Source organism: Theropithecus gelada, chromosome 15 (genome assembly GCF_003255815.1).
Source record: "Theropithecus gelada isolate Dixy chromosome 15, Tgel_1.0, whole genome shotgun sequence".
NCBI lineage: Eukaryota > Metazoa > Chordata > Mammalia > Primates > Cercopithecidae > Theropithecus > Theropithecus gelada.
In genome coordinates this window covers 84,234,275-84,259,509 of record NC_037683.1, presented here as the reverse complement: position 1 = coordinate 84,259,509, position 25,235 = coordinate 84,234,275, and the positions used below count along the sequence as shown (strand labels likewise).

The 25,235-nt window shown below is 38.0% G+C and overlaps 1 protein-coding gene across 26 annotated transcripts in view; it reads left to right on the top strand.

Annotated features, from left to right (window-relative positions):
- TRPM3 (transient receptor potential cation channel subfamily M member 3) overlaps nucleotides 1-25,235 on the top strand; it is a 904,668-nt gene that overhangs the window by 657,364 nt on the left and 222,069 nt on the right. For all 26 annotated transcript variants that reach the window (XM_025359898.1, XM_025359896.1, XM_025359895.1 and 23 more), the window contains one exon: nucleotides 12,578-12,752. In XM_025359898.1, coding sequence (XP_025215683.1) covers nucleotides 12,578-12,752 — 175 coding nt within the window. The remainder of the gene's footprint in view (nucleotides 1-12,577; nucleotides 12,753-25,235) is intronic.

Sequence of the window (25,235 nt, the reverse complement as noted above, 5' to 3'; positions counted from 1 at the left end):
AAGAGGAAACAGAGCCAGGCAGAGCTAAGCAAACCCAGTTAGTCTTTTCAAATTCACTGGATAGCCAAGTAAGTAAAGGGGCAGAGAAAGTCCAGGGGTGTGCATAGGAAAAATTCCTCCTCTTGAAACCAGGAGTGAGGAAAGATACTCATCTGAAAATTGGTGTGGCTAAGAGAAAGTTTAAAAATCCCCCTGCATGGAAGAGGGTGAGGATACTCTGGTGAGACTGGGATCAGGTGGAGAGAGAACTCTGGAAGGAGACGGGGAGATGAAGGTTGGGTGCAGAACAAGGAGAGTCTTCCATATCACACTAAAGGAGTGGGCTTTTCCTAAAAACAATGGGCTTTTCCTAAAAACCCACTGTATATTTACAGAAAGACTGTATTTGTGAGTGACAGCTAGCAGTTAAGTGAGGATCATTATATTAGGGAAGTCAGTCAGGAAGCAATCTCAGTAGCCCACAGGAAACCCAGTGAGCATAGACACTGGGCATTTGGTATAATTCCTGATTTCATGAGAATTTATTTTTTATTTTTTATTTTTTTTCTGCAAAAGACATTATTTTATTCTTTTTTATGGCTGAGTAGTATTCCACACGTACCTATATCACATTTTATTATTATTATTATTATTATTATTATACTTTAAGTTCTAGGGTACATGTGCATAATGTGCAAGTTTGTTACATATGTATCATGAGAATTTAAATCACATCTGTCTACTTTGCATCGCAGGTCAGTTGATGAAGAGAAAATTACTCCTATCATAAATAATTTTAAAATTTCTGTGGAAATAATTACATTGTCATTTAACCTATCTGCCTTTTTATTTTTTTAAGAGACAAGATCTCACTCTATCATCCAGGCTGAAGCACACGGGCACAATCGCTCACAGCTCACTTCAGCCTCAACCTCCCGGGCTCAAGCAATCCTCCCACCTCAGCCTCCAAAGTAGCTGGGACGAAAGGCACATACCACCATGCCCAGCTAACTTTTAAATTTTTTTGGAGAGACAAGATCTCCCTATGTTTCCCAGGCTGGTCTTGAACTCCTGGGCTCAAGTGATCCTCCTGCCCAGACTTCCCAAAGTGCTGGGATTACAGGCATGAGCCACCATGCCCAGCCCCCTGCCTTCCTTTGTACCCCAAATGTCAGTGAGCAACTTCAACGTGTAGAGCGTTGTATGACATGTTGGTAATACAGAAATAAATACCTAATAGAGAAAAGAGATGCCTAGTCATCTCTGCTGTGTTCAAAACCCACATCAAAAGTCATTACTCATGAAATTAATGCGATAAAACTTCAAAAGCTATATGTAAGGCAATATAAGAAGTTTTTCTTTAATACCATCATAGTTTATTGACAAATTTATAAAGGATGCTCATTGGCATGTGCTTCTTTTAAAAAGAAAATGCTATGAGGACACACAATGAGAATGTCTTTGAACCTGGGACCTGAAGGATACATGTAAGTTTCTCAGAGAACATCAAAAACAAAATTCCTTGAAGAGAAAATAGAGCTTTTTGCATTTGGGACAGGTAGAAGTAATTGTTGTCTCTTTCAATAGGTACAAAGAAAAAAATTACTTTTATAATTTGGAGAAAGCAAATTAACATGCATACCACCACCACCATTTCCCTCACTATAACCATCCACCTTCCTGCCCAGCTCGTCCCTGAAACATTGACCAGGTCTTTTCTGTGATTTGCCAATCCATTATTCCCTTAGCTGCTTTGCTCCTTATTAATTTTGTCAAGAAGCCAAGGAACTTGTATGGACTATGGACTTAGATCCTGGAACATTTGCAGGGGAGCATGGGTAGCGTATTATAAAGTAAAATGAGTTAAAACCACTCCGATTACATTTAAGAAGTCAAGATCTGACTTTTGATGTGGGTTTTGCACAGAGCAGAGACTGAGACTATAGCTTTGTTTGGGAGAGTTTTCTTGTAGACTTAGATAGATTACATTAAAAGATTCAGCCTTCCAACAATGGCTCCAAAGAAAATAATGTTGGCTTTTCCCTTTTATGAAAGTAATACTTGTCTTACAGCCCAAGGGATTGACCATCTTTTTCTATTGAAATTATTCAGAGGACTGCTGCTTGGATGTCCTGGTAATGTATTGACATTAATAGCAGAATATTTCAATCAGAGCCATCTGGCCACAAGAGAATAACAGCTCCCATTGATTATGTAAAAAGCTAAGTTAGCTTCTGAGTATATAATACACTTGGAGTTGGCTTATGGGTTTTGTTATTGAGCATTTACATCTCCTTACACCCCACAGAACTCGAAAGACTTAACAAGCCGGTTGATGAATAAGGAGAGACCCCTGGGGGAAGATGTTCGGGGAGTGATACAAAAGGCCACCTATCCCAAATCAGAAAATGTTAGCCTTTTGGACACACGAGAAAGGAATTTGGCTTTCTTGGCATATTATCAGTCTGCATGAGAGAGTGTTCAAACTTTGGAAGAGCCTATTTCGTTTGTTTGCCAGAGCCTTCTTTTGGTTTAAATGTGTAAAATGCATTCATTTTTCTTTTCTCTTCATGAATCATTTATACATTTAAAGCAGAAACTTTGTATAAGCTTAATAAATATAAATAAGCATCTTTACATTTGTGTTTAAGCATAAAACTCTTAAGTGCCAGGCTCTAAGTGCTTTATAAATAATAATTCATTTGTTATTCAAAACAGTTTTGTGAATTATATACCTACTCTGTATATTGAATACTGTATAGAATATCAGTATACAAACATCCCTCAATGTCCATGGGGGATTGGTTCCAAAATCTCCCACAGATACCAAAATCTGAGAATGCTCAAGTCCCTTGTATAAAATAGTGTTTGCATATAGGCTATGCACACCCTTGCAGATATCTTAAATAACCCCTAGATTACTTATGGTGCCTAATATAATGTAAATGCTAAACCAATAGTTGTTATGCTTTATTGTTTAGGGAATGAGAACCAAGAAAAATGTCTGTATGTGTTCAGTACAGAAATGATTTTTTTTCAGAATATTTTTGATCCATGGTTGGTTGATGCCACAGATGTGGAACCCACAGATGCAGAAGGCCAACTGTATACTTTTTATGTATCAATATACATCAAGATGCATTTCTGCCCTTCTAGGACGTGCATGGTTCCAGCTTATATGTTGTTAGCTTTGTAAAGTCCAGCAAGGCTGTGGGGGTTTACAGTAGTAGGGAGATAAAATAGATAGAGCAGCACATGCTGAGAGTGAATCAGGGAAAGCAGGAGTCGATGGGAAGCCAGCAGGCACATAGGGAAAGAGACAGTCATGGACCTAGAAAGCAGAAACTGAGAATGAGAATATGGAAGATTCTGCCCAGTTGCAAACAGGCAGCTCAAAACCTGAGGAAAAGCCTCCTCTGAGAGAGTGAGACTGGTCAGGGCTTCCAGAGTGCAGGATGGAGATGGGAGTGGTGAGGGGCAAAGCCTTTCCAGGAAGGCTCACTGCAATCAAGCAAGTCTTGGGGTCCATGATGCCAGGAAGGGAGCAGGCAAAAGGCCCAGCCTCATTGGAATGTAGAAGGTGGTGCTGCTCTCCAGAACCTGGGGATATTCAGAGAGGATTGATTTCTCTCTCTGCCCTGAGTTTTAGACCTTATCTAAGCCCTTCATTATCAGGGTGAAGTTTCTTGATAACCCACACAGGTGACTCCTTTTCTCTTTACGTGAGAGATGCAGAGTAGCTTCCCATATAGTAAACAGTCTTCCCACACAATCATCAGTGATGCTGGAAAGGAAGCCCCTCCTGACACTAAACAGGGTATTGGGTCTACACTCAGCATGGACCTGAAGAGTTCATCTTAAAGTCCCACTTTAAAAAAAAACCTGCTATCCCAAATTCTCATATGAAAGACCCTCAAGTCTGAGTACAGACAATCCTCCAATTATGATGGGGTTATGTCCAATCAAACAATTTTAAGTTAAAAACACAACTAATACACAACCTGCCAAACATCGTAGCACAGCCTAACCTACCTTAAACATGCCCAGAGCATTTACATGAGCCTACACATGGGTACAATCATCTAACCCAAAGTCTATTATATGATAAAGTGTTGAATATTTCATGTAATTTATTGAAAATGATACTGGAAATGAAAAACGAATGGTTGTATGAGTACTAGAAGTATGATTTCTACTAAATATGCATCACTTTCGCATCACTGCAAAACTGAAAAATTGCAAGTCAAATCATTCTCAGTGAAGGACTGTCTGTACTCTCTTCCTGCCAGGTTTTCAGTTAGAAAACAGCTCATGTGGACCTTCAGGATAAAGGACAGGTGAAGACTGCCTTAGAGCAAGCAGAGAGTGGCTGGGGAGAGGAATGTTTGATCATGATAATCTCATGCAGAGTACATAAAGGGATTATATATATGTATGTATCTAAAGGGGTATATATATGTATATATATATGTGTGTATATACATACATATACATATGTTGTGTGTGTGTGTGTGTGTGTGTATATATATATATATTTTTTTAGACAAATCCTCACTCTGTCACTCAGACTTTGGTGCAATGGCACCTTCAGGGCTTACTGCAGCCTTGACTTCCCAGGCTCAAGTGATTCTCCTACCTGAGGGTCCTGAGTAGCTGGGACTACAGGCACATGCTATCACACCCTACTAATTTTTAAAAATATTTTTTGTAGAGACAAGTTCTTGCTATATTTCCCAGGTTGATCCTGAATTCCCGGACTCAAGTGATCCTCCCGCCTTGGTCTCCCGAAGTGCTGGGATTATGGCATAAGCCACTGTGCCCAGCCATAAATGGGTATTTTTTATAAGGAGGCAGATACATATCTATATGGAGGACTGGCAAATTATAGCCAACCCTATTTTTATTTAGCTCATGGGCTAATGAGTTCTTTTATATTTTTAAATGGTTGGAAATAAAATAATAATATTTGTGGCTTGAAAACTAAATGAAATTCAAACTTCAGCATTTATACAAAAATTCCATTTTTATTAGTAGGTCTGTATTTTAAAACATATATATATTCAGTTGTATTTTGAATTTTAATTATACAAAATTGTGTAGAAATTTTTTCTCTCTTATTATGTCAGTACCTGCAAAATTTTCTCTATTTTACCCTTTGGCCTACAATCTCTAAAATATTAATATTTACTATGTAGCCTTTACACAAAAACTTTGTCTGCCCTGGTGAATAGGGGACTCGGCAGGAACCGTGGATAAGTGACTATGAATAGGCCTGAAAGGTTCCCATTCAATCCACTCATCCACTGCCCAGCTTCTGTTCTTTGTCCTCTGATTACTAGATAGAAAAGCAAAGCAAGAAGGCAATGCCCCAAAAGAAGGCCAGTCGATGGGCGTTAATACAGGATTGCTGTGAAAATGCCTGGAGCATTGATAATGCACAAAATAGATTCATTTAGCAGTATTGAAAACAGAAAAAAATATGGAGTTTGTCATATTAATTTAATATATTCTGCATTCTCAGTTCCTAGGAAAAGATATGCTATGCACCATCAGTTTTCAATTTTTTATCACTATCTGAGGAAGTCATTCTTGTTAATCCAAACTATATTTTCAGTGTCTTGACATCCCCATATCTCCAGCCAAATTGGCTAAAATTTCACATGCCAAGATAAAATATATAAGCATGTTATTCTAGAGTATTGTTATTAGCTTTCAATATGAAAAGATTGTATATAGAGGGGGTCCATTAAGTTAAATATCAGTAAGGGAGTTGCCATAGAAACTGGTAATAAGAGAAAAAGACATTTAAGAAATTCATGTTATTTTTACCCTTGCCTAGTCCCAAAGTGGGTTGGAAACATATGCCTTGGGAAGTTCCAACCTCAGGGAAGGACCCAAGCCATCTTTCAAGGAATTTCTTTCTGTCTAGAGAACCATAAATATTTAGAAGTGAAACATTTTGTTGTGTGTCGACTGTTTAATAGCTTGTGTGGTACTTCCTATTTCCAAATGCTTTCCAGAGCATCAATTTAGGTGCAGGATTATAGTGGCAAAAAAATATATGGCGTGCAGGATTGGTTTGCATCGGATCTGGCATTCACCAATTGGCTACATCACAGATTTTCACTAAAAGATATCTGAGTTTATTACCCATTTACAAGTAAGGTCAGACACATTCCAGTTATAGTTAGGCTGTCTTGAATAGATAATTTCTCCTAACTCTATAACATGAAGGCAATATCCAAAATACCTGCCTCCGTAGAAGACCTAAGAGACCTTCTAGTTAAAATGAAATGCATTTATTTTCAAATGTCATCCCTAGATATTTTCTTGGGCTCACTCTGCTCCTAAATAGCTCAAAGATTTCTAGTCAGATTTCCTTTTGCAAAAATATAATATATTAAAATATTCTCTGTCTGTATAATAATATTTCCACAGTTGTACCTGAATATTCATGTATTCATAACTGGGAATCTTCCTAATTGCAAGAAGCACCTTAAACTTACTAAGAAAAAAAAAATACTTTTGACTATTTGCAGGCACAACTGATTATCAGATTTATGTAGTTTTCATAAATTCATCTCACACTTTCCAGACCACAGAAGAAATGCACTAAATAGTTAAGGACATCAAGAATCTAATTCTGAAACTATTTGTAAAGAGCTGTGGTAGTGTGCAAACTTCAGCCATTATTTCTCAAGTAGGCAGTAAATTGGTACCCATTAAAAGAGGCGAAATAGCTTGACTGCTCTCTCTCCGTGGATGCATAATATGAAAACACATGAATTCTCTACACAGACTTTTAAATCAACAAAAATCATGTAACCCTGGAGCTGGCAAGGTGAGGAACTGCTAACTGTGTTCATGTTATTGGGACACGGCTTTAGCTAGTAAACACAAGTATCTAGCCACCACTGATAGACTTAGTATTGAATTATTCAAGATCTTCGGGAACTTATCTCTCACTTAAACTGCAAATCCCCTTTTTAAGTGACCTATACTGTAATAATCTGTGGCCTGTAGTCATTAAGATGTAGGTAGAGAATGATCTTCTATGCTCTATCTCCATGTAAATATGAGCCAGTTTCCAACAGCAAATAAATTATCTTTCAGGCCCATAAGTACTTTAGATCATCTGTGGGTGACCTTGACATAAAACCCAAGAGTTAATTTAGTTTGATCGAAATTCTTAGTTACCCAGGCATTTTACTATTACACAACAAATGTTTTCACAAATAGCTAAGCTGACCATAGATTATAGTCTCATATCAGCAGAGAGAGTTAGTTGCTGTTAAAAAAGAAGAAGAAGAAGAAAGACTGCTTAGAATTTTAAGACATTCTTTCACTCTTGCCACCTCTCTCCCTCACAATGCCTTGCCCAGTCTTTTCTTATGGCAATTTAGACACTTTTAGCTTTATTGGGAGTGCCGGCTGAATTGCCTAGCAGTTGAAACAAAATGTGACAAAAATCTAAAAGGTTATCTTATGCAAGGACTTAGGGTTCAGTATGTAATTAGAAAGCCCTAGGGTAACCTAAAACCCTGTAGAACGAACGCAGAGCTGTTAAATCTGTTACTCAAGCTCACATTTTCGGATGCTCTAATGCTTCCGTTCCAAAATTGCAAAAGCTGGAGAGTGTGGCGAGCATCTTGCCTATTCCTGCTTAAAGCAACCTTATATTGCTCTCAAATAAAATTCTAATGGAAAGTTCTGAGAACTATGACAAGTCTTTGGTGATGGTAGAAAATGAAAAATGACTGCAATCAATTAAGGAATTGGCTTACTTTATTCCAAAACCAAAGAACAAGTATTCACCATAAAAGGGACCTGGGAGAATCTAGGTAATTTTTTTTTCGTACAGACTGTATTTTTTAAATTAAATCTAAACAACCTTTTATTTTATTCATTTGTCTTCAAAGAATGGCCAGTAGGTTTAGCTAAGTGAGACACAAATTTGTAAGGCTCTTCAAAGGAACTTATATCAGTTTCTTTACGGGCATAAAGAAAATGGCAGTGAGCCCTATGAATCCAGCCCAGCTGGATATGCAGTGGATTCCCAAAATGTTTTCTTTATGTCACAAATAAAAAATGTAGCATTCTTGACATTCTAAAAAGCTGTTTCTTTTCTATGAAGTCTTATCCTTCAGATTCTAATTTGTAAGATTGTGAATCTTGCTAGAGTTTTTTAAATATCCTATATTCGAGCTGTAATTTAGAAAAAAAAAAAGTGTGAACAGAAAAAGAAAAACAAGAAAGAAAGAGGAGACTGGAGAGAGAGTGGGGTGATATCCTATCCAGGAGTCCCCAATCCCCTGTCCACAGACTGGTACCAGTCCATGTCCTATTAGGAGCCAGGCCATAGGTGAATGGCTGGCAAGCGAGCGAAGCTTCGTCTGTATTTACAGTCAATCCCCATCACTCACATTATCACCTGAACTCTGCCTCCTGTCAGATCAGCTGCAGATTAGATTCCTATAGGAGCGTGAGCCCTATTGTGAACTGTGCATATGAGGTATCTAGGCTGCATGCTTCTTATGAGAACCTAATGCCTAATGCTCTGTCACTGTCTCCCATCATCCCTAGATGGGACCATGGGAACCCTAAATGGGAAAGCAAGTTCAGGGCTCCCACTGATTCCTCATTATGGTGAGTTGTATAATTATTTTATTGTATATTACAATGTAATAATAATAGAAGTAAAGTGCATAATAAATGTGACGCACTTGAACCATCCCAAAACCATGCCCCCTCTGCAGTCCATGGAAAAATTGTCTTCCATGAAACCAGTCCCTGGTGTCAAAAAGGTTGGAGACCACTGCTATACACAGTGTTTCACTGTGGAAGGTTTAGCCAATCAATATAACTGGGCAGCAATAATGTGATATAGTCCTCCTGGGCATAGAATTTTGTTCAAAAATTTATCCTAGAACTTGTGTCAGAGGCCTCAGTGAGTTTCACAAAATAACACAAACAGATGCCTGTTGCAGATCTATCAATATGCTTAATTTATGGTGGGGTTTCGCAAGGGTCTATTAAAGAAGTATTCACAGGCTTATGATCAGCTAAGATAGTTTTCAAGGATCCATAAAGCCCCTGAAATTGCGTAGAAACACTTTTGTGTTTACCCACATGTATGTTTACTTTTCTGGAGAAAGGGTCCCTAGCTTTCATCAAATTCACAAACATATTCTAAGAATAGTCTACAGACTTCTTTAGGTCATTACTAGTTATCTGATGTCATTTTCTTTTGCCAGAAATAAAGACAATACGTGTATGTGTGTAAGTGTGTGTGTGACCTGACAGAAAGGCTTAATGTTAACATACCTTGTTTAGCTTACACTAAGCATGATAGTTTTAGGCATAGTTTGATTTTCTACCTCTCATAACTAAGAAATTCAAAACTGCTTTTGTTTGTAGCCTATAAACGCTTTCATTATCCATGGAAAAAATGTCCATGTATTATCACTGAAAAAAATGAGAGAGAATTTGGAAGCATAGATATAGTCAGTATTTATGAAAAAGATGACAGTTTGCTCCATTCAATTTTTGGCACCAAATTTGACTAAGTGTGTGTGTGTGTGTGTGTATGTGTGTGTGTGTGTGTGTGTGTGTGTGTGTGTGTTCAGCTCTGGATTAATATGTTTGTTTTCATCACTTTAATTGGTAATTAGTTTTATTTCAAATATAGGAAGCCATTATCCTGAAAGTCTTTCTGTACTTCTAGAAGTTATAATATTTTGATGCATTGACAAATATATTGACAGAGAATAAACTGACCATGTATTACTCTCAAACAAATCAGCCTATGAAATTTGATCCTTTCACTATGTACGCTCTCAAAGGGAGAGGAGGTTTCCAGCCATCCTCCTGCTGTCTTGTAGATGCTAGATCACTGGAACACGGTAGCAGGTCCATGCTAAGTACTTCTCCCTGCATGAGAACACTGAGTGGATCACACTTGGTCTGTGAGTTGGAGTAAAGATTCCACCGACAGAATCCAAGAGTCAGAACTTGGCAAATTCTAGGATGTCTTAGAAGATCCTAGAATGGGTCTAAATATATCATTTGATATAAAACAGCAGATATAGGGTATTATTCCTTAATACGAAGTCAGTGACACAGGAGCTTGTGCTAAAGCAAATCAAGGGAGAAAAATAAATAGCATGGCAAAAAACACAATTACTTCTGCACCAACGTAATACTTTGGGAAATACCTCATAAAATAACCTTTAACAATGGAAAATAGGCTATCTTTTCGAAGGCATGTTACAAAATACAAATCCCTATGGGGTGGATATTTTTATGACAGCAAATTTTCCTCCCAAAGAGAAATGTTGTATTAACATTTCAAGTTAGCCCTTAATCTTTTTTTGTTTTTATTTTATTTTTTGAAATGGAGTTTCACTCTTGCTGCCCAGGCTGGAGCACAATCATGTGATCTTGGCTCACTGCAGCTTCCGCCTCCCGTGCTCAATCTATTCTCCAGCCTTAGCCTCCCGAGTAGCTAGGATTACAGGCACCAGCCACCACGCCCAGCTAATTTTTTTTTTTTTTTTTTTTTTTTTTTTGGTATTTTTAGTAGTGACAGGGTTTCGCCATGTTGGCCAGGCTGTTCTCAAACTCCTGGCCTTTGGTGATCTGCCCACCTTGGCCTTCCAAAGTACTGGGATCACAGGCTTGAGCCACCGTGCCTGGCCAGCCCTGTATCTTTAAAGTCCCTTTCAACAGGAATTTACTCAATCTTCATAATCAGCAGCAATAAGGAAAGTATCTCCTTTACAGACACCCAAAGAGAGCCTTAAGGAGACGTATCATTTGAGTCACTAAGGGCTCCTGGGTCAAAACAGAACAACAAGGCCTTTCACTTCCCTCTCCTTGGATTTGAAAGAGTAATTCTCAAGACCTCCCCATCCACAGAAAACAAATGGGTCCCCAGGTCACTTTTCTCTCCCATTTCCCTCTAGGAACTGAAAGAAATCTTGGCATCTTGCCTTGATCAACAGTCATCGCTTTCTTTTACATGTTTTAAGTGGACATGCAAAATAGCACCTACTTTTGTGTAACTGGCATTTTGGATCATTCCTTTAAGATGAAAATCAAACCAGGAAAAACATCAAGTTAAAGGAGATAAAGCCCTAGGAGACTAAAGTATTTATACTTTAGAAGTAAAACAGGTCACATAAGTCAAAAATATCTTTTACCCGAGCAAGAAACCAAATCCCAAACTATTACTCATTACGGGGATGCAGTTTCTTGATATCAGACAAAAGCAAAGCAAAAGAAGTAAAAGGGAGAACTCAGATGTCCAAGAGTTGTTTTATTTTGGTTTATATTTATGGAAGTGGTACAGAATTTTGATTATTTCTTTTTTAAGATAACTGCTGTGTGTGCCCTCTAAGACCAGCTCATTTTTATGGTACTGCTCAATTCCTTAACTGTTCTGAGGCAGCAGAGAGAAAAAATACAATGTGATACCAAATTGAACAAAAGGAAGTTATTCAATGATAAATCATACTTGAAATGTCACTTAAAAATGAATTTTTATTTCTCGTCATGTCTCTCATGGACATTTGATTTTATTACTTCTCTTTAAGGTTAGGTTGAACCATGCATACAGCAATTAAAGCAATTTTCACCTGAAAACAGCAATGTCTTCTGGCTCAGCATAAATAGCTTAAATACTTTTGGGAAACAATTAAACTGAATCCAACAAATGTTAACTGAACTCACATCACTTGCCTAGCTCCTTGGTCCGTAGAGGCATATGCGATAATGGCAGATGGCAGATACCATATCTCCTGGGTAATTCGTCATGACAATCGTGCTGTTAAGAATCAATAATCATACAAAAATTAGCTGGGTATGGTGGCACGTGCCTATAATTCCAGCTACTTGGGAGACTGAGGCAGGAGAATTGCTTGAACCTGGGAAGCAGAAGTTGCAGTGTGCTGAGATTGTGCCACCACACTCCAGCCTGGGTGACAGAGTGAGACTCCATCAAAAAAAAAATCAATAATCAATCTAATCATCTATGGTCAAAAATAGACCCATAATTCAGCCAGTAGTTGATTCAACAAGTTAAAATATGTCCCCAGCTGATTTTGATAGCGGTTAATAAAAAGAGCCATGTAGGCATTTTCTTCCCCCTGTGATAACTGCAGGGAGGTGGCATTTTTTAACTTCCTACTTTTCATATAGGAAACAGACTCATTGGAAAGATAAAAGACGTGCTTCAGATCATGTTCAGCTTCCACGCTGCTGGTTGCTGGTCTGGTGCTTTGTCTGTTGACTAATTCCTTTTTCTCCCTCCTCACCCCAGGCCCTCCCCTGTAAAGTATGGAACCCCGTGCCTTCGCTGACCCCAGCATCCTGAGAGTTGAAGGGAGAGGGCAAAGTCCAATAGACTTTCTGGTGGGAAAATTTGGCTGAAGGGTTTTCTGTAAATTTTTGCTCAGTACTGTATCCCTTCATATGCTGCTACCTCCCCCATGCTCAGTAATTTTAGTTTGTGCTTTTTGTTTCTCTTTTTGTTTCTTTGGTTTGCTGGCTTTGTGTTCTTTTCCCTTTTTTTTCCTTTTCTTTTCCTTTTTTAATGCAGGAATTGGTCAAGGTGTTCCCGTGGTGGCGCTCATAGTGGAAGGGGGACCCAACGTGATCTCGATTGTGTTGGAGTACCTTCGAGACACTCCTCCTGTGCCGGTGGTTGTCTGTGATGGGAGTGGACGGGCATCGGACATCCTGGCCTTTGGGCATAAATACTCAGAAGAAGGCGGGTAGGTAACTTTCCAGACCCCATGGAAGAACCTTAAAGCCTGTTTGGAAATGAGGGTATGAGTGGATTATGTTTTCAGTAGCTCAACCAAGACCTCAAATCAAAACAAGCTATGAACAAATTGTCTAAAAACTGTCTGTCATGGGAGGGCTGTGGCGAAGAACAGAGGAACATATTCTAAATGTCCTGTGAAGTGGGATATTCTATGAAAGCTACACGGATAAATAACAAGGGTGAGGAAGAGAGAGGAGGTCATAGGTTGTAGTCTCCTTTTTCTTGTCTTCGTATCTCCTTCTCCTCCTCCCAGCAAGGAGAAGCAGGAATTGGGTTTTAACACATGAAGCACAGCCAGTCTGGACCAGATGGTTCAGGTTGGTAACTTCAGAGAAGCTGGGTTGTTCAGCTTCCAGGCTTGGCCTCCAAACACCAGCATTGCCAAGCCACTGTGAAGATCTATGGTAGACCGTGCCATCAGGCTTCTCTAGATGGGCGAGGAAAGTCAAATCTCTGTAATGGTAACTACTCTGGTCTTTTGTAAACGCCTCTTGAATGCCTCACGCCCTTTCCTTGGTCTGTTAGGCTCCTAATGCTACTTTCAACAGTCCAAAGCCCCCAATCCCAGGCAAGAGTCCCCCTTCACAGCACTCCCCTCCAGTCCAACTTCCCACTGAGCAAATGCTGACATCCAGCACCCTTGCAGATTATTAGATCAAAATAAACCATCCCAAGGTGTGAGTGAGATTAAGGGGGTAAAACTCAGGAGAGCCATTGATGTGTTAAATAAGGAACTTCCTAATCCAATCAATTCCCCTAACACATGAAATTTGTGGGGAGGGGAAAGCCTCAAATGAGATGATGGTCTTTTATTCGTGCCTTTTATAAATACACATAAAGTGTTTCCTGGGTGCGATGCACTAGGCCGAACATTAAGATGTAAAAAAGAAAAACATACAATTAATTGCCACTTTCAAGATGCTCACAGTAAGTCTAATAAGTAGACAAGTATTACAAAACAAAAATACAAGTGAACTCACCTACAGCAGGATGCTCCCTCCTCCATCCCTCTCGTACCCATCCCTCTTGTACCCAGCCTGCTTTATTTAAATAGAGACTGAGCATGGCGAGTCAGTACCATCCCATCTCTCCCCATCCCCTTCCTCATCTTTGACAGCAGCCTAGTACTCCACATAAGCCATTAAAACAGCACACCTACCTCGTTAGTAGATGAACCTGTGTTCATGAAATGAGGAATAACAAAAGACATTGAGCCTCCAGCTTAACACTGCAAACCCAAAAGCTCTGATACCAAAAAAAAAAGTTAAATTATTATTATATTTTGATAGTAAATAAGTGGTCCATTTTATAGCTCAGAACTATTTAAATTTAGTTAACTTACTATTATATTATTTTTATAGTAAATATTGGTCCATTTTATCGCTCAGAATCTAAAAAGAGAATACGTACCCAAACTTCTCTATGTTTACAACCAGCTCAGAGTTCAAGATTCTTAACTGTGCTTTGTTTTATTAAAAATTTAACCAAGGGTCAGGCACAGTCGTTCATGCCTATAATCCCAGCACTTTGGGAGGCCAAGACAGGTGGATCACTTGAGGTCAGGAGTTCAAGACCAGCCTGACTAACATAGTGAAACCCCATTTCTCTAAAAATACAAAAATTAGCCAGGCTTGGTGGCACATGCCTGTAATCCCAGCTACTTGGGAGGCTGAGGCAGGATAATAGCTTGAACCCAGGAGGCAGAGGTTGCAGTTGCAGTGAGCCAAGATTGCGCCATTGCACTCCAGCCTTGGCAACAAGAGCAAAACTCTGTCTTAAAAAAATAAATAAATAAAAATAACCAAGGTTCTCCTTTCTCTAAATCTAGCAATATGTTCTATTTTTCAGAAATAAACAATAATTTTAATACAGTTTTTAGCTTTGGCTTATTTCTTACTTTCTAGTTTGCAAATTATTCTATGGTATTCCTACAAAGTAGAATGCAAATTTGCATTCTGAATGCACCTTTTGTTTTTCTGGGTTTTTTTTTTTTTTTTCCCCAGAAAACGCATGGAAAAGTACACTGTTCACGTCAGCATTTCAGGTTTCTCAGGTGTATACACAATGAAAGCCAGGATCCAGTGCCTGTTATTTATCATGATCTTGGATTGTCTACCTTGAAAATGTTAAAATATTTAATAAGTTATATATAAATATGTTAAACTACTTAGATTGCCCTTCCTGCTTTAATATGGAAGAAAGATTATGTATTTTAGAACTGGGTGGGACCTAGATTATTTAAATTAAGATTATTTAAATTAAGCGCTTCGTCCAAAGCCACACAGCCCAAGATCCCAGGCCAGAATCCCTGCTGGTATATGATGAACACGTACTGAAATGTGTTTTATGCTATGTGCTGTAGTGTTCCTCATATAGGACTTCAGTGATACTCTTTTTTAAATATTCAAATGCACTTCAGTTGCCTTCAGCTTCCTCTTTTCATTATACTTTAGTATCATTATTATTACTACTGGTATTCCAAAGAAATCAAAACCAATGCATTCCTGATTGTAAACCAATGTCCAAGCTGATCAACCCCGTGTCATGTGGATTCTTTCCCTTTTCCTACCTAGACCATTATACACCAACCCCAAAATTAAGAGTCAAAAATATCATTCTTTCTTTTCTTTTTTTTTTTTTTTTTTTTGAGATAGAGTCTCATGCTGTCATCCAGGCTGGAGTACAGTGACGCGATCTGGGCTCACTGCAAGCTCCGCCTCCCGGGTTCACACCATTCTCCTGCCTCAGCCTCCTGAGTAGCCGCAACTACGGGCACCTGCCACCACCCCTGGCTAAATTTTTGTATTTTTAGTAGAAACGGGGTTTCACTGAGTTAACCAGGATGATCTCCATCTCCTGACCTCGTGATCCTCCCACCTCAGCCTCCCAAAGTGCTGAGATTACAGGCGTGAGCCACCGTGCCTGGCCAAAAATATGCTCTTTTAACTTTAATTAGCAATTTTTGTTGTAATTTTTTTGGTCAAAATATGTAATTTTTGGCATCTACACAAACTATGAACACTATGAACTATGAACTATGAACAATCGCTGATTATCAAAGAATATGAGTTTATGCATATAACTAGTGTGGAGGTAAAGAATTAAGTATAATTTTCGATCCTAAGACGTTTTAAAATTAAAACTTTAAAAATTTTAAGAAAAATTTAGAAATGGTTATTAAGAAAATAGAAGGCTAAAAAGAAGTTTTGTATTTTATATGTAGTTATGATAAAGTGTGCTCTTGCTCCAGGAAAGCAATTATAAAATCGTCATCATAAAACGAAGTCAGAATGTTTCTCTGTGCCATCTGAATAACTTCAAGAATTTAATCATGTTTATTTAGCTTGATAAGAAATTGTCTAGTCACACATGTGCAGCCAATTTTAAAAATCATTTCCAAATAACATTATCTTGCAGTAGTGTGCTTTATGTTAAGAAAAAAAAAAATGGCCCAACTAGACCTTATTCACCAGGAAGGATTTCTTCTTTGATTTCTAATAAAGTCCGACAGTGTTGGAAATGTTTCACCACAAATAAATGTAAATCCACAACTACATGATCACATAAACAAATCTACATAAATGTGCATCATTGTACAAATGAAATTGGATATAGAGAACACACACAGCCTGTTTATGAAACCTTTATTTCAGGGCTGCACCAGTATCTTTTCAATTACTTTGGTAACTTAAATATGATTAAAAATGTTTTAAGTTAATTTAAAGATTCTTAAATAATACAGATCCAAGAACTATTCAGCTATAGAGCCTTTCATTTTATAATCTTAAAGGAGTAAAAAAAAAAAAAAAAAAAAAAAAAAATCAAGCCTTACATTTTAACCTTTGTGAACTTTATGTTGTATCTTTGAATTCCCTTCTAGAATGTGAATTTGAAAGACAATCACTTTGGAAGTAATTTGTAATTGACAAAACTGATTAGCTTTTGTGGATGAGATTACTTAGGATAGAAAAAGACAGACTGCATCTATCACAATCCAAATGGATTTGGATAAACTAAAAGACAATTGCAATTAAATTCTTGTTTGAGTCTCTTTCTGCCTGTCTCTGCTCTGTGGCATATAGTACCTGAAAGAAATGGTCAAACTCCTGTTTTCTTCTCATTGGCATAATGGATTTTCTATTTCTCATCTGTCATAGTTTAGAATGAGTCACTAATTAAAATTTAGTCACTTTCCCTAATTAACTTTATTGCTTTCGAAATATTATCAAATTTTATTTCTAAATCATGAATGACTAAACATGACAAAGTTAAAGAGATTCATGCTACCCAAATAGTATTTGAATCACCTAAGTTTTTTAATACTAGGATTCTATTTTTGTGTTGGAGCAATATGAACTGTAGTACGCATAGTTGGGAATAGCATACCTTTCTCCTGACATTGAAATCAGAGATTACTTTGCCTCATAATGGGCAACCAAAGTGTCAGATTGCAGAGAAATGTTGTCTAGCCCATCATTTGTCAATCAGTGAGTAAGTACTTCACCCATAAAAAATGTCAGTGTGAAAAAGGCATCCAAATGCATTTGTGTTCCAAAATGGTGCTCCTTATTCATCCAAATTTTTTTGATTTTTATGTTTATTTTGGCATCTTCATTCCAGAAATAATCATCTGTATTTACCATTTTTAGATACTCTAGGACAAGAAGCAGAGCTTGCTGGTAGCAGAAAGCCTTCAAATTTTTTAGTCGTCTGTTATTAACTTTTGGGAAATTATCAATGGGGAAAACACCAAGAGACTGTTCACATGTTTGCGTGTCAGTGGAATTTGTATTGGATATTGGGAAGAATAAATGAGCAATGGCTTGGGAGCAGGAGAATAAATAATACATTGCTAATAAAAATTTGACTTTCCTGTTTAAAGGATGTTTAATAAGATTCCCTATATTATTTGATTAGCTGAGGCAAAGGCATAAATGAATGCTAACTGGAGATGAAAAACGAAAAATATGTTGTATGGCTTCAAATTATGTAACTATATATTCCTAGCAGAGATGTGGCAAAAGCATGTTTCTCTGCAAATATACATCAAAATGACCAAAGATATGAGAAAGTCACCAGAAAGCTAGATATTTTAGAAACCCAAATGTAGTCTGTAATCCCTAGGGCTTGTCATTCTGTGCAGTGGTCACTATTGTTTTCTCCTGCTGCTCCAGAGATTTCCATCTAAAGCTGACGGGTGTCAAACCCTTATCATTTGTCTCTGTAAGACCTGCCAAAAGAACGTAATTGATCTCAATGGTTTGTATTCCAGCATGATTTAGACATAATTGGAATGTCAAGTGAGAAAAAAGGAGACATATCAAGCATGCTGGCTTCAAGTGTCCATTATAGTTTTTGTTAATTTCATCTTACGTTGTCTCTTTTCTAAAATTTTCTACAAGAAATCATGTCAAAACTTGATTCTTTTTTTGGAAATATACTGTACAGACAAAGAACACTGGTGGTTTTACTTATAAAAAGGGTCACTGTAACTTGTTTTCCTAGTTAACATTTATTGGGTGCCTACTATATGCATGGGCCTGTTGGAAGATGAATAAGGCACAGCCCTAGCTGTCAAGGACTTTATAATGGGGACTAAGACATAGACACGAGTGCAGATAACTAGAAGGTCATGTGTGCTTTGATAAAGGCACAAAGGGTCACAAGAGCACAGAGGGTAAAATAAATGCGTGGTGCGTTCTTCACGAGAATCCTATCAATGGAACAGTGTATGTTAATTATCCACAAAACGGCAATAGAATGACTCATTTTTCCTCTTCCCCTTTTCCATCAAAAACTGGATCTAAGCTGAGGGTCAGCCTGGAGGACTGAGAAGGACTAATATTTGACCCTCCCTTATATAACTCAACTCAGAGAAAGAATCTGAAATAGATTGAAGAAAATTGGTAAAAGGGACAAATTCATTGAGATAGTGTGGCAATGGTGTGTGTGTGTGTGTGTGTGTGTGTGTGTGTGTGTCTATGTTAAATTTATATACACTAATAAATTTAATTTAATAAATTGACTCCAATAAGATTACTTTATATATATGTAAGTATTATATGTTAATCCCTATAATTATCTGTGTGTATATATAGGCTTAAAATTTAACTGAAGACTTAAAGATAGAACTGATAATATGGCTTTTCAAATCAATCACTAGGTATTTTTGAATACTTGTTTTAGGTACTATGGGTGCTATGATAAGTAGTATAATTTTCCTCAAGAGATGTGCACATAATCTTATTTGAACTAATATACTAACAAATAATTTTTCAATTAGATGCTATTATTGAATTCTGAGAAGGTAGAAGGAAGCATAGTTTGGAGTAAATGGGGAAGGTGTCATGGAGACAACACCACAGCAGTTTTTGCCTCTGTAGTATATATAAAGACATAGATATATTGCAACCTGTGTCATTGTATCCAAGCTCTACAGGGCTAGAGTAGCTCCATGTATTTAAGAAAGTGCGAAATAAAATAAATACGTTTGTCTTAGAGTTCACTATTTGATCCCTCATGTTGTATCAACATGGGAAGAATGAAGCATTGACTTTAAAAATATTATCCAGAGTTTCTTCTTCAGGGAAGAAAGCACCATGGAGAGGAAAAGTTTCATTGATCTAAATTGGCTCATCAGCTCTCTACATGGACTAGTTTGCTCTTTTCCTAAAGAGTATGGAGTTGAGCAAAACTCTTTAGGAAAGAATGTCCTTGAACATAAAGAGCAAACATCAGAGAAAACATAGTTGTGTAATCCATTATGATAGAGAAATCCCTTTTAAAGAACCATCATCTACAACTTTCAGAAAGCCCATCAATGCCGAGTGATGATTTCAGAGCTCTCTAGTGATTACATTCCTCTGAGATTTCCTTAGCTAACCCTTGGCTACTTGTTTAACAGTAACGACAACAAAAATCCAAATAAACATGTGGTTATCAAACTTCAGCATGTCTGAGAATCACCTAGAGAGCTTTAGGAGATCCAGATCCCCCTAAATATCCTGACTTTGATGCACATGGGGTGGGGCTCAAGAAACTGTATATAAAACCCAAACCCCAGGTGATTCCATTGAGAGTGGTCTATGGCCCACACTTCTCTGATGTTTTCAAAAATACCTTCCTTGGTTTCTGGGCCTCACGTGCATTCTCCTCACAAGCCACTGCATTGTTACCACAAGCCCTCTGTACCCTCTGCCGAATTTTGTCTTTGAAACCCAGTTGACTTGAAAAGCATATTTACCATCAATCACTCCATTTCTCTCTTTCCCACAGCTGTACTTGGTTCCAAACATCTGTCAGACTTGAACATTCTTTCCTGAAAAGCAAGCTGTGCCATAAAAATACTCATTTTGACAGGACAGACAGATTTATTGCTTAGTATTTTTATTTACATGGAGTTTTTAAGGGTATTCAGTTTACTTATTTCCTTGTTTCTTTTGCAAATCATTTTTTGACTAGCTCAAAATATACAACCAATCTAAAAAGAGAAAGAAAAAAAGAGGAAGAGGAAAGCAAAGGTATTTAGAAGTGAAATGGTGCTAGTTGGTGGCAAATGATGGTTCTTTCAGCTGTCGGAGATTCAGGGTCCTGGGGGCAGCATTGGAAACTCAGCATCTGCAGTGTCCTACCCCAGCTTCCTTTGACTTTACAATTGGAATGAACAACCTTTAAAGAGTCCTAACCTCCCACTTGCCTTGATTGATTTTTACTTTTTTGAAGCCCTTGAATTCTTTCTCAAGTGAAACCTCAGGTAGAGATGCAACATGTAACACAGACAAGGTACAGGTTTACTCTGTCAAAGCTAGGATAGGAGGCCTAGACCATGGTTCTCAAACTTTATTCTGCATCAGAATCACCCAGAGGGCTTGTGAAAACAAACAGCTATACAGGAGGAATGAGTTCAGGAGATGCATTGTATATCATGGGGACTATGGTCAATAATAATATATTGTATACTTGAAAATTGCTGAGAGTAGATTTCAAGTTTTCTCACCATGATAAAATGAAAGTATGTGAGTTAATGCATATGTTAATTAGCTTGATCTAGCCATTCCACAGTGTATACACATATCAAAACATGCCATAAATACCATAAATACATACAATTTTTGTCAATTAGATATGTATGTTTTAAAATAAGAGGAAAAAAACTACAAAAAAAAACCAATTGCTGGCTCCACCCCCAGATTTTCTAATTCAATAAATCTGGTTGAGGTCAGGTAATTTGCATTTCAAAGGAATACCTAAGCGATGCTATGCTTTTGGTCCAGAGACCATACTTTCAGAACTGTTTTCCTAGAGCCTCCTTCTCTCTGTCTGGCTCTCACCTACAAAGGCAGCTCTGAGGCAGCTGTGGAGCTCTTCCTCAAAATTCCAGGGGCTTCTTTGTGAAACCCCATGGAATACCCCGACCTACAGGTCAAGATCACATTCCTTTGCTTGGACTCAAGATCCACTGTATCCTGACTCCAGCTTTTCTCTAGAGCCAGCTCTCGCTCAACAAACCTTCTATTCACCCTACAACCCAATGGAGCTGTCCTCCCCGCTGTTCTCCAAGCACTTCCTGCTGTCGCAGGCTTCTCTGCCTTACCATGTACAAATGCATTTCTTTACCTATTTAATTTCTAGTAAATTTTTCTCTGAAGTTTCACAACCTAGCCTCTCTCACAAAAAGATGTAGTAAGGGCTTTAAAATCCACAAATTTATCGGAGTGAGGTGCAAATAATAAAATGTACTGGTGTTTCATTCCTTTAGAAGAAGTAGATTCCAAATCAACCTGGCTGACAATAGGATCTACAGCTGCTAGGGATATAGTGGATTAATGCCTCATCTAGTGGTATTATTAATAATAAATAATGTTTGGGATGTTTTTAATCCCCAGATTCCTCATGCAATTCTCAGATGTTGATCATGGGCCACAGGATTTATGAAGACTATATAGAACAGTGAATACACGCTATAAAAGCTTAGTCAGAGAAACACTAAAAATGCATTAAAGTAGGATTTCAAGATTAACTCAAGTCTGTACTACTGTTGTCTAGAAAAGTCTCCATTCAGTTTCAATAACATCTTTTTGCACTATCCTAATTGTTGGACAACTCTCTTAGAGTCGATATACATATTTATTATGTTTTCTTGGGATATTCCATGCAAAGCAAATGTCCATCCATGAGCATAAACCTCTAAAAGTCTTAAGCAGTAAATAATCCATTCCTCTAAATCCATAGAACCATGATTCAGTGTCTTGGAGACAAACCTAAAATTTGGAGTTGTTTAACACTATCATCTCCTTGGTTTTTGCCATTTGATAGTAAATTTGAGACTTTGTTATCACTAATGCATTGATGACAAATACAGTTGACCCTTGAATGACATGAGGTTAGAGTTGCCAACCCCCCATGTGGTCAAAAATCCATGAATAACTTTTGACTTGCAAAAACTTAACTACTAATAGTTCATCATTGGCCAAAAGCCTTACTAGTAACTTATCAATTAGCATATATTTTATATGTTACATGTATAATATATTTTTACAATAAAGTAACCTAGAGAAAAGAAAATATTAAGAAAACCATAAGGAAGAGAAAATATATTTACTATTCATTAAGTGGAAGAGATCATAAAGGTCTTCATCCTTGTTGTCTTCGTATTGAATAGGGCTGAGGAAGAGGAGAAAGAAGAGGAGGGGTTGGTCTTGCTCTCTCAAGGGTGGCAGAGGAAGAGAAAACAATTAGAGTGTAAGTGAACCCGCACAGTTCAAACCCCTGTTGTTCAAGGGTAAACTGTAGTTTAAATCTGAGTGTCAACTCCAATAAATTAGTAGAGGCTTCCTGGAATGATGTGCTAACATGATTCTGAGATCGCATCTCAGTGCAGAAGAAAGCATACTAAGATAGATTAACAGTGTCTGCTGAAGCAAAGATAGGAATTTGGAGTCAACATGCCATGAATTTATTTGTTATTTCATGAACTGAAATAAAGCCAAAATCTTATAGATACCCCCATAGCTATAAGACTACTAGGCAATCATCACGTAGTGCATTAAATCATGAAACCAACAGGAAAAATAAGACATCCAGCTGTCTGGAAAATAGAACAAAAGGTCCATTTTTTCATCGACTCTGTAAGGCACAACAGCGTTTAAGTTATCATCTATTATATGAGCCTTTCCACACAGACATAATACACAGGAGGTGAAGAATGAGAAACCCTTTAGTGTGGCATGCTGCTTGGATCTGGACACTGAGAGACAAGCTAACTGAGCAATTGCCTATTAAAAATGCATGAGAAAATTTTTTTAAAAAACAGAAATCTATCACAAATATGTAACAAAAATAGAGACACTTATATTGTCCCAGTGTTTCATAGAGTAGAATAAAAGGAATATTTTGATAAGTTACTTTGAAAGAGAATTTAAACTTATCCCTCCCCTTTTCCCACACCTCTGACCCTCTCTCCAGCAGCATGCTCAAAAATTTGAAATTAATATTTTTTAGTTTCTACATGCATCAGCCTGATCTAGGCACTTTATTTCATAAACTTCACAAGGTGGCTATAATTTTTATCCCATTTTATAAATGAGGAAATTGAGGACAGAAAGGTTAGGTAATTTGCTAAATATCTCAAAGCTAGAGAGTGGTCAGCCCAGACTGACGGGAGCTGGAGCTAGGCCCTTAGCAGCTATACCATGTTGTCCTCCAAGAAGGTGGGACCCAGTAACTCCAAAAGGTTTATTTTGTTTGCCCCAGTATCTGAGGGCAAGTCTTTGAGTCTGTCTGAGTTTTTCCAGACAACAGAGGAGGTGGCACCCAGATTCCATCTTCTCTCCCTTCTCTCATATGCTGGGTAACTTCTCCTGTGAGTAAGTGTTGCACCAATGTGTAAGACCAGTCAATTGCAGGAGGCCAGTGTTGTAGTCTGCCTGGAGACCCCAAAAATTCAGTCCAGCTCTGATTCTGTCTTTTATATGGGTCCTAAAACAATAAAAAAAAAATCAACTTTTCCTCTTGCCTGGGGTATGGCAATATTCGCTGATGGGATTGCACTTGGAATGAACTCAGAGGGTGTGATTTCCTTCCAATGTTGGCAACAGAGAATCCACCTGACATGTGGCAGTCTCTGTATCCTTTGGCAACACTTCACTTCTACTCTTGCACACATTCATAACCGAAGGCAAAGGAAAGAAGAGACATGACAGAGATACAGCCAACATTGTTCAGGATATTCCATCTAAATGTCCTGCTTGTCCCTGCCTAAGATGGAAAGTTTGGCTGCCCTGCCTATCTCCGGAGCACCACTGCCCAACAGAATTCTCTGATGATATGGCTGGGTGTGGTGGCTCATGCCTGTAATCCCAGCACTTCAGGATGCTGAGGCAGGTGGATCCCTTGAGCTCAGGAGTTCGAGACCAGCCTGGGCAACATGGCGAAACCCTGTCTCTATAAAAAATATGAAAAATTAGCCAGCTGTGGTGGCATCTCAGGAGGCCAAGTCCCAGCTACTCGGGAGGCTGAGGCGGGAGGATTGCTTGAACCTAGGAGGCTGATGCTGCAATGGGCTGTGATTGCACCCCTGTACTCCAGGCTGGGCAACAGAGCAAGGTCCTGTCTCAAAAAAAAAAAAATGTGATGACAGAAATCTTCCATATCTGTGCTGTGGAACCAGAGTCCCTGAGTGCTTGACCTGTGACTGGTGTGACTAAGGAAATGAATTTTAAATTTCATTTCATTGTATTATAATTAAATTTAAATAGCCACATGTGAGTAACAGCTACCATATTGGATAACACAGCTCTAGTATTTCTGCAATTAGTTTCCACCAAACTGAGAAGCCTTGAATGTCTGAGAGATCTCAAATATTATTTAACATTTTCCCTATTTTTAATTATATTCTTCCCTCCAGTCAGCATTATGTATTCAGTCATTCAACAGATATTTTTTGAACACCTACTATGTTCCAGGCACTATTCTAGGCAATGGCAAAAATACATTAGTGAACCAAATAGACAAAAATCCCTGCCCTTGTGGAGCTTTTATTTTAGTAGGGTTAGATAGACAAAAGTAATAAGCATAATCCATAAACACATTGTATGATATTTTAGAAGATGTGTGCTATGGGGTAAGAAAGCAGGGTAAGGGAGATCAAGATAAGGGGTGGCAGAAAAGCCTGTCTTCTGCACCTTGATTAGCACTGAAGGAAGGGGAGAAGAGAGTATATAAGTGATAGAATGCACAGTCCATGCATCCAAGGAGTTTACAGCCTGGTGAGGATTTTCTTAATCTGTCTAATGAAATTCCATGTATAAAATGCACAGCACAAAGCTTGTCTTATAGAAGTGACTAAGTACCTCTCTTACCACTCTCACCCCCACCACACCACCCACCTTCAGTTTCCTTTTCAGTGTGTATCTGTGCCTTCTGTTTTATC